Source organism: Labeo rohita, chromosome 5 (assembly GCF_022985175.1).
Source record: "Labeo rohita strain BAU-BD-2019 chromosome 5, IGBB_LRoh.1.0, whole genome shotgun sequence".
Lineage (NCBI taxonomy): Eukaryota > Metazoa > Chordata > Actinopteri > Cypriniformes > Cyprinidae > Labeo > Labeo rohita.
This window is the reverse complement of record NC_066873.1, coordinates 14,902,633-14,917,398: the sequence shown is the minus strand read 5'-3', so window position 1 is coordinate 14,917,398 and position 14,766 is coordinate 14,902,633. Positions and strand designations below refer to the sequence as shown.

At 36.4% G+C, this 14,766-nt stretch overlaps 1 protein-coding gene across 1 annotated transcript; it reads left to right on the top strand.

The window, feature by feature from the left end:
* Nucleotides 1–710: 710 nt before the first annotated feature.
* On the top strand, nt 711–13,133 carry ptar1 (protein prenyltransferase alpha subunit repeat containing 1). Its single transcript, XM_051110105.1, has 7 exons — nt 711–828; nt 1,640–1,809; nt 1,952–2,018; nt 2,551–2,655; nt 4,577–4,811; nt 7,701–7,990; nt 11,466–13,133. The coding sequence occupies exons 1-7, from the start codon at nt 743–745 to the stop codon at nt 11,809–11,811; spliced, it is 1,299 nt and encodes a 432-aa protein (XP_050966062.1). The 5' UTR covers nt 711–742; the 3' UTR covers nt 11,812–13,133.
* Nucleotides 13,134–14,766: the final 1,633 nt, after the last annotated feature.

The following is a 14,766-nucleotide window of genomic DNA, read 5'->3' as shown; positions in this document are numbered from 1 at the left end:
ATTAAAGGAACATTCTATTTTATAATTTTAATAGGAACATTTTTGAATGTTTTCTGAAAATTCTGATACAAGTAGTTACATTTAAAATTTTTAATTGAATGTCCAACTAAAAAATTTCCTTTGCTGGTTTATGCTGGACCTTTGCTGGTTTATGCTGGACCTTTGCTAGTTTATGCTGGACCTTTGCTGGTTTATGCTGGACCTTAGCTGGTTTATGCTGGTCCTTAGCTGGTTTATGCTGATCCTTTGCTGGTTTACATGACCAGCATGAACCAGCAAAGGACCAGCATAAACCAGCAAAGGACCAGCATAAACCAGCATCAAAACATACCTACCAGCATATGCTGTTTTTTTTACCAGGGCTGCAACTAAAATTAAACTGGAAATATGCTTGGATGGAAAAGAGAAATAATAAATGGACTTTTTTTTTTTTTTTAGTAAGTAACAGGTGCCTGTATTGCTTCCAAATGTCCGTGCACCTCCATTCAGAGGCATATTTGTCATAACAAGATAGATTTATGTTGAAACGGCGAGTAACGTTGGCCACAGCAGCGTGTGGGTAAATAATAATAATAATTTTTATTTTCAGTTTCGTATTATGACAAAGCAATATCATTTCTTAATTTTAGGTAGCAACACTGTACGCGTTTTGGTTACTAAGGCAACTTCTCTCCAGTCCTTGACTGTGAAATGTCCCGGATGAGGTTGAGTCACCCGCGTTGACGTCACTCGAGCTCTGAAAATGGCTGAGTCGGAAGAGGAGGTGGATGTCTTGGTCCAGAGAGTTGTGAAAGACATCAATAACGCCTTCAAAAGAAACCCGAACATGTACGTATGTCAACTCGCATTGTTGTTCATCACGCGGTCGTCTAGTTTAATGCTTAAAGCGGTTTAGAGCCTCTCGCTCAGCCGCAGGGAGAACATAGTGCAGCCGCCTGTGTGTAACTTGCGCAGACAGTGGCTGGCTAACTGGCTACTAACCAGCTCTAACCCGCCGGCGCCCGGCGCGGCCAGCAGCAGGTACACCTCACCAAACCTTGCTTTTAAACCAGGTCGTGTGAAAATATATCGGGGGTGGCAGTTTAACAAGCACCGTGCAAACACCGAAAGTTTCCCTGAGTGAAACGCTAAGTATAAGTGTGCATGCTTGTCAGGTTGTAACTAGCTAGTACTGTGAATGTTTGGATTTGTTGCTCGCTGGTTAGGAGCTGGAGCTTTAATACGTTGTATTTATAGTCATAGTTCGCAGTAATCCTTCATGTCTGTTTGTTTTTACTGGTGAGACATTCAGTGATTGCAACATTGTTGCTCTTGTGTATCCAAACACGTTGCTTCAGTTCACGTATGAAACATCTCGTCTGTCTTTTTTAAAGTTGCCATCAGTGCAATTGTTATTTTCCTTTGTGTTGGAACTGTTTGTTCCATATTTAAAGGTCAGTGCCCTGTCCCAGTGGTTTCATCACACTCTTCTCCTATGACAGAGGAGAGAGGTACATCTGTAATGACTGAGTCAGTGTCAGCTGAGATGTTTAGTGCTTTGTGCATTGCCCTGTGCCTTCAGCTATTTAGTATTTAGCAGAGTTTCTTAAAATAGCCTTGTGACTTGCTCTTGTTTTTATCTTTTACAATGTGTTCACAGTGATGAAATCGGCCTCATTCCATGCCCCGAAGCCCGATACAACAGAAGCCCCATCGTCCTGGTGGAGAATAAGCTGGGAGTGGAGAGCTGGTGTGTCAAGTTTCTGCTGCCCTATGTGCATAATAAACTCCTGCTGTACAGGCAGAGAAAGCAGTGGCTCGATCGGGAAGGTAGGGCGAAGGTTTATTGGGTTAGCTTGTTCGGCCGGCTCACATTGCAGTTACCTTAGTCTTTATTAAAAGATGGCTGTTCGTACGACAGACCAGCGTTGCTTGAAAAACTGACTTTTCTCTCTCTCTTCTTCTCTTCAAGCACTGGTAGATATAACCTGCACATTGCTTCTCTTAAACCCAGATTTTACCACTGCGTGGAATGTCAGGTATATTTTCATTATGTTTGTATTGCCTGAACAAAAAAACATTCTACCGAACTAACCCTTCACATACTTTCAGAATGATTTTATGCACATCTATGGTATTTTTAGAAATTCTCTTTATTTCTTCTCTTCGATGTCTGTCTAGATTTCAGCCGTCTTATTGTTCTAACTGTGCCGTTGCTATTTTTAAAAAGTTGGCTAATTTGGGAAAGGAGACTTCAAAAGACTGCTGCTACATTTAACTTTAAATGGGACTATTTTCAAAAATTCACATAGGGAGCAAAGAATTTACTGATTTTTCTAACATTTAGTTTTGTATTTAATCCATGTTAACAAATCAGCCTTAGCATTCATTACTGTTTTGTTTTTTTTAAAGGTTTTTTTGTTTTAAATAGGCTTCTAGTAGGATTTTTGCACAGAAATGTCTACATGATAATGTTGTATAGAAGAAACGTATTGTCCAGGAGGTGGTGCTGTAGTGTTTTTTTTATGCTTGTATCCTTGTGAATTCATCTGAGTATTTATTGTTTCATAGGAAAGAGCTCCTGCAGTGTGGCGTGTTAAACCCAGAGAAGGACCTTTACCTGGGCAAACTAGCACTATCTAAGCATCCTAAAAGTCCAGAGACATGGATACACAGGTAAGAGGATTGAATTTTTTTTTAAGCCATTTTAAATTGTAGGTGGAACAAGAGTGGTGGAGGAGGGAAGCATAAATTCATTATAATTAATATTAGCTATTATTATCTAATTAATACATTTTTCAAATTTAGAGAGTATAACTGATATATATACATACATACATACATACATACATACACACAAACACACATATGCTAATGTTCAAACGTTTGGGATCAGTAAGACTTTAATGTAAAAATAAAAAAAGTTAGTAAAGATTTTTATTTATTTATTTTAATAAATCTCTTATGCTCATCAAGGCTGTATCTATTTGATCGAAAAAGCAGAACAAAAAGTAATATGAAATATTATTGCAATTTCAAATAACAGTTTTCTATTTTAATATACTTGAAAATATAATTTATTTCTGTGATGCAAAGCTGAATTTTCATCAGCCATTACTCCAGTCTTCACTGTCACACGATCCTTTAGAAATCATTCCAATATGCTTATTTATTATCAGTGCTGCTTAATATTGTAAAAAGTTAAAAAGAACAGCGTTTATTCAAAATAGAAATCTTTTCTAACAATCACTTTTTTTATCAGTTTAACACATCCTTGCTGAATAGAAGTATCCATTTCTCTCAAACTAAGCAAGAAAGAAAACATTTACTGACCCCAAACTTTGAACGGTTTTGTATATTGTTACAGAAGATTTCTATTTTAAATAAATGCTGTTTTTTTTAATGTTTTACTCATCTAAACATCCTGAAAAAGTATCACCGGTTCCAAGAAAAATATTAAGCAGCATAACAGTTTCCAACATATTAGAATGATTTCTGAAGGATCATTCGACACTGAAGACTGGAGTAATGATGCTGAAAATTCAGATTTGCGTCACAGGAATAAATTTTGTTTTAAAGTATATTAAAATAGAAATTGCACTATTTTAAATTGCAATAATATTTCACAGTTTTGCATTTTTTTCTGTATTTCAATCAAATAAATGCAGATTTGATAGACAGAAAAGACTTCTTTAAAAAAAATTACCATTTGTTTTTTTGTTTTTTTTTGGGCACCTCTGATTTGAAGTTGTTGTAACTATGATTTTAGAGCATTAATGTAAACGCCAGTGAAATGTTTATTTTGTGACTCAAAGAATTTCTGTCTTTAGTGTATACCATTAAAGAGATCTGTTAAAATATTAAAGACGACATATTATAGAAGTGCTGTGTTCTGCACCCTTCAAGTGTCCTATTTTCCAGAGTACTTTCAGTTCACCTTTAGATAAGACAGAGTCTGAATTTTCAAATAGTGATATAAAAAGGTAATAAATTAAGCATTAAGAAATTAATAATGGAATAGTTGGGTGCACTGTACCAGAAAATATATGTGCTCTGCTTTCATGTAGCTGAATTAGTATGGAAAAGACCTTGCTCTCAAACTGGCTGAAACAGTGAAAGCCAGGACACCATGAAATGAAACAGTTTGCAATTGCAGACCTCTTGCAACATGTCAACAGTGGCACATACTGAAGTAGAATTTCGTCACGGATCCACAGATCCCCGGAACACTAATAAATATCCACCGCTTGTGCAACTGACAAGACCACGAACTTATATGTACCTGCAGGGAGTGTGCAGGACACATTGCAGCTGTCAGATATTTTGCAAATAATTGAAGATTTTTACTATTCACTGTCAGTTTGAATCAGGTTATTGTCTGCAAATAATATTAAACCATTAGATGCTTAGGGGCTGCAGGGCACTGAGATAATCAGGGGAGATTCAGAACTGTTATGAAAGGGAATTAATTGCATTATTTGTTATTGTCTTTCATAATTTGCAGATTTTGCTCTCTCAAACAAAACCATAAGCGTTGAATTCCTTTGTGCATCCAGGCATGTGATCAGCCTGCTTGATTTGTTTGTTGTGAACACAGGCGCTGGGTGTTACAGTGGCTGCAAAAGGAGTGCTCTCCCTCTGGACAAGAACTGAAAGATCAGGCTGAGCCCAGAGGAGACGCCGTGAGGAGGAGACCGTGCGAGAGGATGCAGAGAGCCTTGCAGGAGGAGATGAAGGTCTGTGCAGACGCAGCCGGTCGTTACCCCAGCAACTACAATGCCTGGTCCCATCGCATCTGGGTACTGCAGAACATGGCTAAAGGCAATCTGAAGGTAGGCCAGCTCAGTCCACTGCAGCTTTCTGCACTTTGTCTGTGTGATTTATCATGATGACTGAAAACGGGTATCTGTTAGATGTTGCTTTGTTTGCGTACATCTCAAAGATTAGATTTGTCTTAGATCACTTTAAGGAATGATGGATCACGCTGGCATATCATCAGTGTTGTTGCAAGGAAGGCAACATGAGGTTGATAAATCTACCTGAGCCTTTGATCTTAATACCTTTCTTCTCCACTTGAATTACCTGAGGAAGAGAGCTGATTACAGATGCCATAGTCTTCTGTCTTTTTAGCTTTATTTATTTATGTATTTTTTTTTTTTTTTTTTTTTTTTTTTTAGCGCTGTTAAGTCAGGAGAGCTTATTGCCTCTTAGGGGGGTCACTGAGTGCCAGACCTTTGATGTGCTTATCCTTTCTTAATTGGATGCGAAATTAGGCAAATGTTATAGGGCTCAATCCAAGCTAAAGGCCCTCATATAAAAAGGATGAGCCTGTAGATTTAATGATCCAGGACTAAACAGACTTGAACCAGTCTGAGCTGTTCATAGGCTATTTCAGGAGTAATTGGGTTATGCGGCTGTCGTCTTACATCTCTGCATGTCTTGTTTGGTTCTGTTTTTCTTGGTCTGATTTTCCACCATAGATCTCCGTAGTACAATGTTGACTGAGTGTACAACCTATACCAAATCATGTTTCATTTTAAAATAGATACTCTTGGATATTTAATTATGCATGTCCAGTTCCTTTACTTTTACCTTTAAATTGTCTAATGCTCACTTAAAGTTAATTTTAATAAGCATGAATATTTTAATAACACTATTAAATATCAACTTAAGCAAATCTCAAAATGAATATCCATTATTAATCCTGTACATCCTGTTGTAAAGCATCAACTGACATTTAAAACATTTGTTTTAAATTGGTTATAACATTCCAAAAATAATTTTAATATTGGTGCATCCAGTTTTTGCAGTACTGCAGTTTTTTTATTTATTATTATTATTATTTTTTTTAAAGACAAATCCTAATTTAAACACATGCTTTTGTTGCTGTTGTTCTTATTTAGACAAAATTGCACATTTAATATCAATCATTCGTTATTGGTTATAACATTGTCTAACTGAATTTTAATATTGGTGCATCCAATGCATTCGTTGCAGTGGTGCAGATTTTTTTTAATTTTTTTCATTTATTTAGACAAAAGCTGTCTTTAATAAATAAATAAATAAATGTCATTTGTTTAGACCAAGTTGTATATTCATTAATATCAGTCATTCATCAATTATTGGTTATAAAGTATCAAAAATTTTAATATTGGTGCATTCAGTTATTGCAGTGCTGCAGATTTTTTTTTTTTTTTTCATTTATTTAGACAAGCTGTCTAAATTAATTAATAAATTGTATTCATTTAGACACATGGTTATTTAGATTTTTTTTTCATTTATTTAAACAAAATTGTATATATTTGATATCTGCCATTCATCGGTTGTTGGTTATATATATTGGTTATATATATTTTGACAATTACAATCTAAATAAGTGAATACATTTCATTTATTTAGACATGCTTATTTGGACAAATGTTTTGTTGTTGTTCTGTATTTATTTAGACAAAATTGTATATGTTTAATATTAACCATTATTAGTTATAATATTGTCTAACTGAATTTTAATATTGGTGCATCTAATTATTGCAGTGCTGCAGAAATAATTTGTTCCCCATTTGTTTAGACAAGCTGTCTAAATGAATTAGTAATACATTTTAATATTATCAATATAAGTATATAATTTTGTACATTTAATATAATTAAAATATAATGCATTTTATTTATTTATTTATTTAGATAAATGCTTATTTTGACTTTTTTAAATTATTTAAACAAAATTGTATATATTTAATATCAGCCATTCATCAGTTATTGGTTATAACAAGCCAAAAAGAGTTTTAATATTGGTGCATCCAATTTTTACAGTGCTGCAGATTTTTGTTTTTCTTTTTCAGTTATTTAGACAAATTTTGTCTATATAAATCAGTACATTTCACTTATTTAGACAAATGCTTATTTAGAATTTTTTTTTTTTTTTCATTTATTTAAACGCAATTGTTTATATGAGGAGTTCAGATGCAAAACCAGCTAAAAGCCATCTCGGTCAAAAATGAGATAATGATACTAAGTAAATGCTCCTGACCCATATTATACGTCCATCAAAAACTTTTACTTCAGACTCGCTAAATTCCAGCCTCAGCCCAGTCAGAAGTACCAGTAACTACATAGAAACCTATACAAAGTAGCCAGAAAGAAATGCTAATTTAAAAAAAAATACGTCAGATGGATTTAGGGGCTTTTGCATCTGAAATCTTCATATTTAATATCAGCCATTCATGAGTTTTTGGTTATATGTCAAAAATAATTTTGATATTGGTGCATTCAATTTTGCAGTGCTGCAGAAATCAGTTTATTATTATTGTTTATTATTATTATTATTTTTTCACATTTATTTTAGACAATTGCTGTCTAAATAAGGGAATACATTTAATTTATTTTGACGACTGCTTGCAGAATGTATTTAATATCAGCCATTGGTTATTACATTATCAAATTGAATTTTAATATTGGGGCATTTAATTTTTGCAGTGGTGCAGAAGGTGTTTTTTTAATTATTATTTAAAAAATGCATAATAATATGCATATATTTGCATAATATTCTGCATATTTTATTAAAGGCCTTTGATTAAATTTATTGATATGCTGACATTTGTAGCTAACTACAACTGACATTTGTAACTCGACAACTGTACGAAAATTAACCTAAAATTAATCTGTAACAACCTGAATCACGATGCTGTTAAATGTATATAGTACTCTGTGACTTTTTACTCCAGGTTCTGCATGATGAGCTGTCCTCCACCCGACTGTGGGTGTCCATGCACGTGTCAGATCACAGCGGCTTCCACTACCGTCAACACCTGCTCAAGGCCCTGGCCAGAGAGCTGAGCCAAGTTGGAGAGACGGAGCTCCACCCTACCCAGCAGCCTAATGGAGAGAGCACAGCGGGCGCGTCTGATGACAATCACCATAATGACGTCATCCCTCCGCTCTTCCACGAGGAAATGGAGCTCTGCACTGATCTCATCGAGTCATATCCGGGCCACGAGACGCTGTGGTGCCACAGGTGAGAGTGATCGGACAGTGTTCGAAGCCAGCAACAGATCTCCAGGTCTTGCTGTGCCGATGCAATCAGTCAAAATCAGACTGTGCTTCCACAAGTCTCAGTGTGAATAGAGTGACTTTGTTTGCCAGAAGTCTGTCCTTGGCCCTCAGCTGGTCTGGCCTGATGTGTTTATGGCTTACTGTTATAAAATGATGGATGGTCTTATACTGCAGAGTTGTAGCTCACTGAGGGAGAGGCAAGCAGTTTGCTGGATCTTTTTCTAGCTCTTTCAGTTTTGCCCCCTTCCCAGCCTCGTCCCTCATGGCTAAGGAAAGAGCAGCTGCTCGGTGAATGGTGTTTATATATCTTTAGCTTGTGTTTCCCCCCTAAAGTGCGTCATGGCAACAGATCTATTTCATTTACAAGTCTGCTCTTAGTTGGAAGATATGAGAAATTGTTTGTGCAACATTTCATGCCTCTAAATGACAAATAGTATAAAACATAATGCATCAATAAGCTCTAGCTTGCTTTAGTTCAGTGTTTCCCAACCTTTTTTCTGCCGCTGCACAGTTTTGATAAGAAAGAAATCCCACGGCACACCCTGAAGCACTAAAAAAAAAAATTTTTTTTTTTTTTCCAAGAATTAAATAATGCATTGTCAAAGCTGGTATTTTGGCTTTATATATGATTAGACACTTGCAATTAAAGGAGAACTCCACTTTCAGGACAACAATTTACAAATAATTCACAATAAAATGACAGATCGTTTCGCTAGATAAGACCATTCTTCCTCGGTTGGGATTGTTTAGAGCCCTTTTGAAGCTGCATTTGAACTACATTTTGGAAGTTCAAAATCAGGGCACCAATGAAATCCATTATATGGAGAAAAATTCTGAAATTCCTTTCTCAAAAACTATAATTTCTTCACGACTGAAGACAGAAAGACATGAACATCTTAGATGACAAGGGGGTGAGTACATTATTTGCAAATTGTTGTTCTGGAAGTGGACTTCTCCTTTAACATTTTCTGAAAATCATGCTTAAATGGAGTTAACAAGGTTTTTGATTAGCGAATCACTGAGAAATGTGTTTTGTCCGTTATTAGAATGGGCCCCATCTGAGGCAGTAAATTAATCGCATTACATTTTCATCAATTTACAGATTCTAAAGTTTGTTGCAGCTATAAACCAATTATCGGTTTGTAAACATTCAGATGCGTGTGCATCATGGTTGGAGCAAACCCCAGAGACATAGCCTTTATGGCTAGAGAATTACATGGATACGGTACAAAATAGTTAAATTTAAAAAGATTATAGAATATATTGATTAGGTGTCATTTTCAAAATGTTCTCTGCATATCACAAGAGCTTGTCACCCAGCAGTAAGCACTGTTATTCAACAAAATTGACGTTAGATGATGGGATATTCTTACAATTCCGAAACAGGGATGATGTTTTTTCTGGTGACAGAAAATTTGAGTTTTCAAGTGGCAGTCTATGGAGCCATGGAATAAAAGAATAATTAAAAAAAAGATAAATTTGATTTTATATTTCTAAATTCTGACTTTATTCTTGCAATTCTGAGATTATATCTCACAATTCTAATAAGGAAAAACAACTCGTCATTCTCTTTTCCCCTCAGCTCAGAATAGGAGTTTATATCCCACAATTTTCAGATTTACAAATAGTTGTGATAATTTTTCACAGCACACCCGACGACCTGTCTGTGCTGCGGCACAGTGGTTGGGAAACACTGCTTTAGTTCATGCATAGGCCTTTTTCTGTTTATTGAAATTATTTTTTTTAAGTGGTTTTGCTTCAGGACTAGTAAGTGGATGGCAAGTGACGACCCAACATGGCACTAAAACTGTTTATCATACTAAAGTAACACCAGAATTACATTTTGTCATTTACTCAAAGAATGGAGCTTTGTGGCATATTTTGTTTGTTTGTTTTTTTTTTTTTTTAGTTATTTTTGGGCTTTTTATTTTTTTTTATTATTCAGGCAGGGCAGTGAGAGATGACAGGAAAGTATTGGGCAGAGAGAGGGGAGCAGAAGCAGCACAGGACCTCGAGACAGGAACAGTTGCGCTGTACATGTCGGCCATAACCCTGAGGTCATCGGCGCCGATGCATATTTATGTTTTATAGTTAATGTTGAGGAACTACACCAAAAGTCAAACTTTCTTGTTCCACAAGGAAAAGTAGTGGATGTTAGAGTAATCGAACTGGCTGTTTTGTCTAATCACAGTTCTACTACAATTCTCTGGTCTTATAAGCACTGTGCTTTATCATAAACCACTTTTATGATACATTTATGGTGCATTTGATAGCTTTTTAAAGCTTGGAAGCTTGAGTCTGGATTCATTGTAATTGCATGGTAAAGAGCAATTTTATTATGATTAATTCTGTTCCATGGAAGAAAGTCTTACTGTTTTGGAACTACATGAGGGTGAGTAAATGATGACAGAATCTATGTGACAGCCAAGTGCATAAAATGTCAGTGAGATATTAGTTTCCACAGTGTTCATCTCTGTTGCAAGTTAAACTGTATGTAATTACTTTGGATATTGTTGTTTGTGGTTTTTGACCATGAGGGCATTATCTTTTAAAAGTTGCCAAGCCTATTAAAGGATTAGTTCAGTCCTGAATTAAAATTAAAATTTACTCACCCCCATGTTTTTCTTTCTTCAGTCGAAAAGAAGTTAAGGTTTTTAGGGAAAATATTCCAGGATTTTTCTCCATACAGTGGACTTCAATGGGATCAATGGGTTGAAGGTCCAAACTGCAGTTTCAGTGCAGCTTCAGTGCAGCTTCAAAGGGCTCTACACGATCCAAGCCAAGGAATCCAGCTTATCTAGTGAAACGATTTGCCATTTTCTTAAAAAAAAAAATATATATATATATATATATATATATATATATATACTTTTTAACCACAAATGCCCGTCTTGCACTAGCTTTGTGATTACGAAATCACGTTGGAAAGGTCATGCACGGGTTGTTCTTCGTCTGTGTACTTCAGCTCAAAAAGGTAGGGTAAAAAAACTCTGCCTCATTTTCTCCTCCAACTTCAAAATGACCTGACATCCTTTCTAACGTGACTATGTAAATTTTTATTTTTTATTTTTTAAAATTACCTATCGTTTCTCTGGATAATACCCTTTGAAGCTGCATTGAAACTGCAATTTGGACTTTCAACCCATTGAATCCCCATTGAAAAAAATCCTGGAATGCCTGGAATTTCCTCAAAAACCTTAATTTCTTTTTGACTAAAGAAAGAAAGACATGAACATCTTGGATGACATGGGTTGAGTAAATTGTCAGGAAGTTTTATTTCTGGAGTAACCTATTCCATTAATATTTTTATCAAACATAGCATTGTATTTTCTTTGTGAATATCATATCAGACCTGCATTTTGTTTTATAGTCAACTGTATTTTAGTACATCATGTATGTGGTTTTTGAACAAACTCAAATCCAGACTTCTTCAACAGGCGACATGTCTTCTACCTGTGGCACCAGTGGCGGAGGGAGCACCTCCAAGGGGCAGGGTCACAATCTCCACCTCTCACCCACACCGACGTCCTCCTCAGCGAGGAGCCCTGTGACGACAGCAGTGCCTCCCAGGCCATGGACGTTGACTGTGTTCTGGACGGGAGCAAACACGGAAGCTACACGCAGGACACCAAGCGACTAAAGCGGGGACCGCTGCTTCCCCACCCCGGACTTCCCTCCGAGCACACGTTTGTCTCTAAAATCCTCACGGGCTGCCGGAGCCCCGAGCAAAGCCGCTTTGCCATCGCCTACAGAAAGTGGCTGGACTCAGTTATAGGTCAGTAGCGTGAGAAACACTCCGCCCACCACGATGTGGGAGAGCTGTGATAGGTCAACTTATTTCTGGCTCCAACCGCCCACACCCGGTTCTCTGAAACTGGCTGGACTTCTCGGCCGGTTGGTTTGTCAGAGATGCTCTGCCGGAGCAAATTCCCTCTCATGATGAAAACCCATGACCTGTCTCGGCAGTCTAAGCCTGGTCTGTTTCAGCTGCTTTAGTTCAGGTACTGGATATCTCAGGTCTGTTTTCAGTGTACAATCCTTTCTTCTATCAGAAGCTACAAGTTTGTAGGGGTTTTTTTGTTTTCATACAGTTTTGCTGGTTTTTATGTTGTTTAAAGTCTTCCACCACAAATCAATTACAGTATGCTCTCATCATGCTGTCTGCAGTTTTACGATTCCTGTCGGGAATCTTAAACGCACACTGTGGTGCACACTTGAAGGGAACACTTAGAGCCCAAAGTGATTCTGACCCAGTTTCCCTCTTTTGTTTAATTGGGGGCAGACTGGCTCTGAATCTCATCTACTGCTCCTCTTTGAACTTTTGTACTGAAGCATGAACATTTTTCAATGAATTCCTAGACGTTTTGCTACAATCAGTAATGTGAGCACAATCATTGACGTTAAAGATTCCTGGAGCCATTTGATATAAAATATTAGGGCTAAAGACAGACATCTTCATGAGTTTTAATAATCTTCAATCAATAAAACCGAACAATGCACATGAATTTGACAGAATTTCTAGGCGATGTCCTCATTCAGGTGAGTATTTGTATTATATGACATATCCGTTGCAGGGTCAGCATTTTTTTCAGTTTGTGCAGACGATTCTTGGAGCGTTTGAGAATAAATGTTCCTGAAGCACATTATCATCACTCATTAGGAAAACGAAGGCCACGTTGTCACATGGACTAGCCTCAGCGTTCAAGCACAAGTTTTGGGTTATAGTTCATCCAGGTGGTCTCACAGATGCATGGGTTTTCATGATGAACGGGAATTGCAGAAGTAGGAATAGGCTTTTCTCAGCTCGGCCCAAACGTGGCTGCAGAAATAACACGCTGCCACGTTCAAGCCCATCTGGTGCAGAATGGTGCTTCTTCTCTGCACCGGGGGAGTGTTGACCCCTGACGGGCCTGGGTTTACAAATGCTGCTTTTTGTTTAACACTATTTTGAACTTAAAGTATATTTATGCAAATATGAAAGTGAAATGTTGTTAGCTTCACTTATGTGATGATTTATTAAAGCTAATAAGCTATTAGACAGTTATGGTTGACTCACTGTTACTCAGTAATTATTAAACTTGTAATAAACTTTGAAGTTTCACAGGCTCAATCTTGCATCGACAACTTAATTCATTCACAGCTTAATTAGAGTCGGTTGGGAAAATCTGATTAGATTTTAATATATCATGCTTTTAAATCAAGGACATATGCAAAACTATCATAGTTAGGTAAAATCAGTTTAACAGTCTAGCAAAGCTTATATGAATCCATGTCCTTTAGCATATCTATAAGACTTATTTAAAAGTTTGATCTTAAAGAAGTTCACTTCCAGAATGAAAATTTCCTGATCATTTACTCAACCCCATATCATCCAAGATGTTCATGTCTGTCTTTCTTCAGTCATAAAGAAATTACAATTTTTTTGAGAAAAACATTCCGGAATTCTTCTCCATATAGTTGGACTTCAGTGGAAAAGGTCCAAATTGCAGTTTTAGTGCAGCTTCAAAGGGCTCTAACCGATCCCAGCCAAGGAAAAAGGGTCTTATCTAGTGAAACAAACAGTCATTTTCTAAATAAAAAATAATAATCAAAATAAAAATTTATATATATATATATTTAACCACAAATGCTTATCTTGCACTAGCTCTGCGATGTGCGTCTGTTAGTTCTTCGTCTGTGTACTTGGTTCGAAAAATTCGAGCAGGCCAAAAAATCATTGTTCAAATCATCATAGTTTCATCCAATCATTCCCTTTTTTTTTAAAAAGGGCGTTTGACTTTCTTTTCATTTTCGCTTCGTAAACATTGGGTCGGTACTTCTGCCTGCGTCACGTGTGAGGTCGAGCTAGTGCAAGATGAGCATTTGTGGTTAAAAAGTATATAAATTTGTATTTTTCTTAGAAAACAACTGATCGTTTTGCTAGATAAGACCCTTATTCTTCATCGGGCATTGTGTAGAACCCTTTAAAGCTGCATTGAAACTACAATTTGGACCTTCAACCCGTTGGCCACCATTGAAGTCCACTATATGGAGAAAAATCTGAAATATTTTCCTCAAAAAACTTCAAGGAAAAGTTCACTTCCAGAACGAAGATTTACAGATAATTTTCTCACCCAACATCCAACAATGTTCATGTCTTTCTTCAGTCATAAAGAATTTTTTTTTTAAAGGAATACATTTCACTTCCAAAATGCAGTTTAAATGCAGCTTCAAAGGGCTCTAAATGATCCGAGCAACAGAAGAAGGGTCTTCTTCTTCGGCTGGAATCGTTTAGTACCCTTTGAAGATGCATTTAAACTGCATTTTGGAAGTTCATCCTCACGGGCACCATAGAAGTCCACTATATGGGGACAATTTCTGAAATGTTTTCCTCAAAAAACATAATTACTTTACGACTCAAGAAAGAAAGACATGAACATCTTCGATGACAAGGGTGTGATTCAATTATCTGTAAATTTTTATTCTGGAAGTGAACTAATGCTTCAATTTCTTCTCGACTGAAGAAAGAAAGAAACACATGAACATCTTGGATGACATGGGGGTGAGTAAATTGTCAGGAAATTTTCATTCTGGAAGTAAACTAATCCTTTAAATTTCAGTCTATTACTGTTCTTTATTTTGCACAGTTGCACAAGAACTAGATTTATGAAAGTAGCTGAGTTATATAACTTCTAGACTGACTCTAGACTTTATAAAGGGCCATGTCAGAGTGGTTTTCTTTGTTCCTGCATGTCTTGG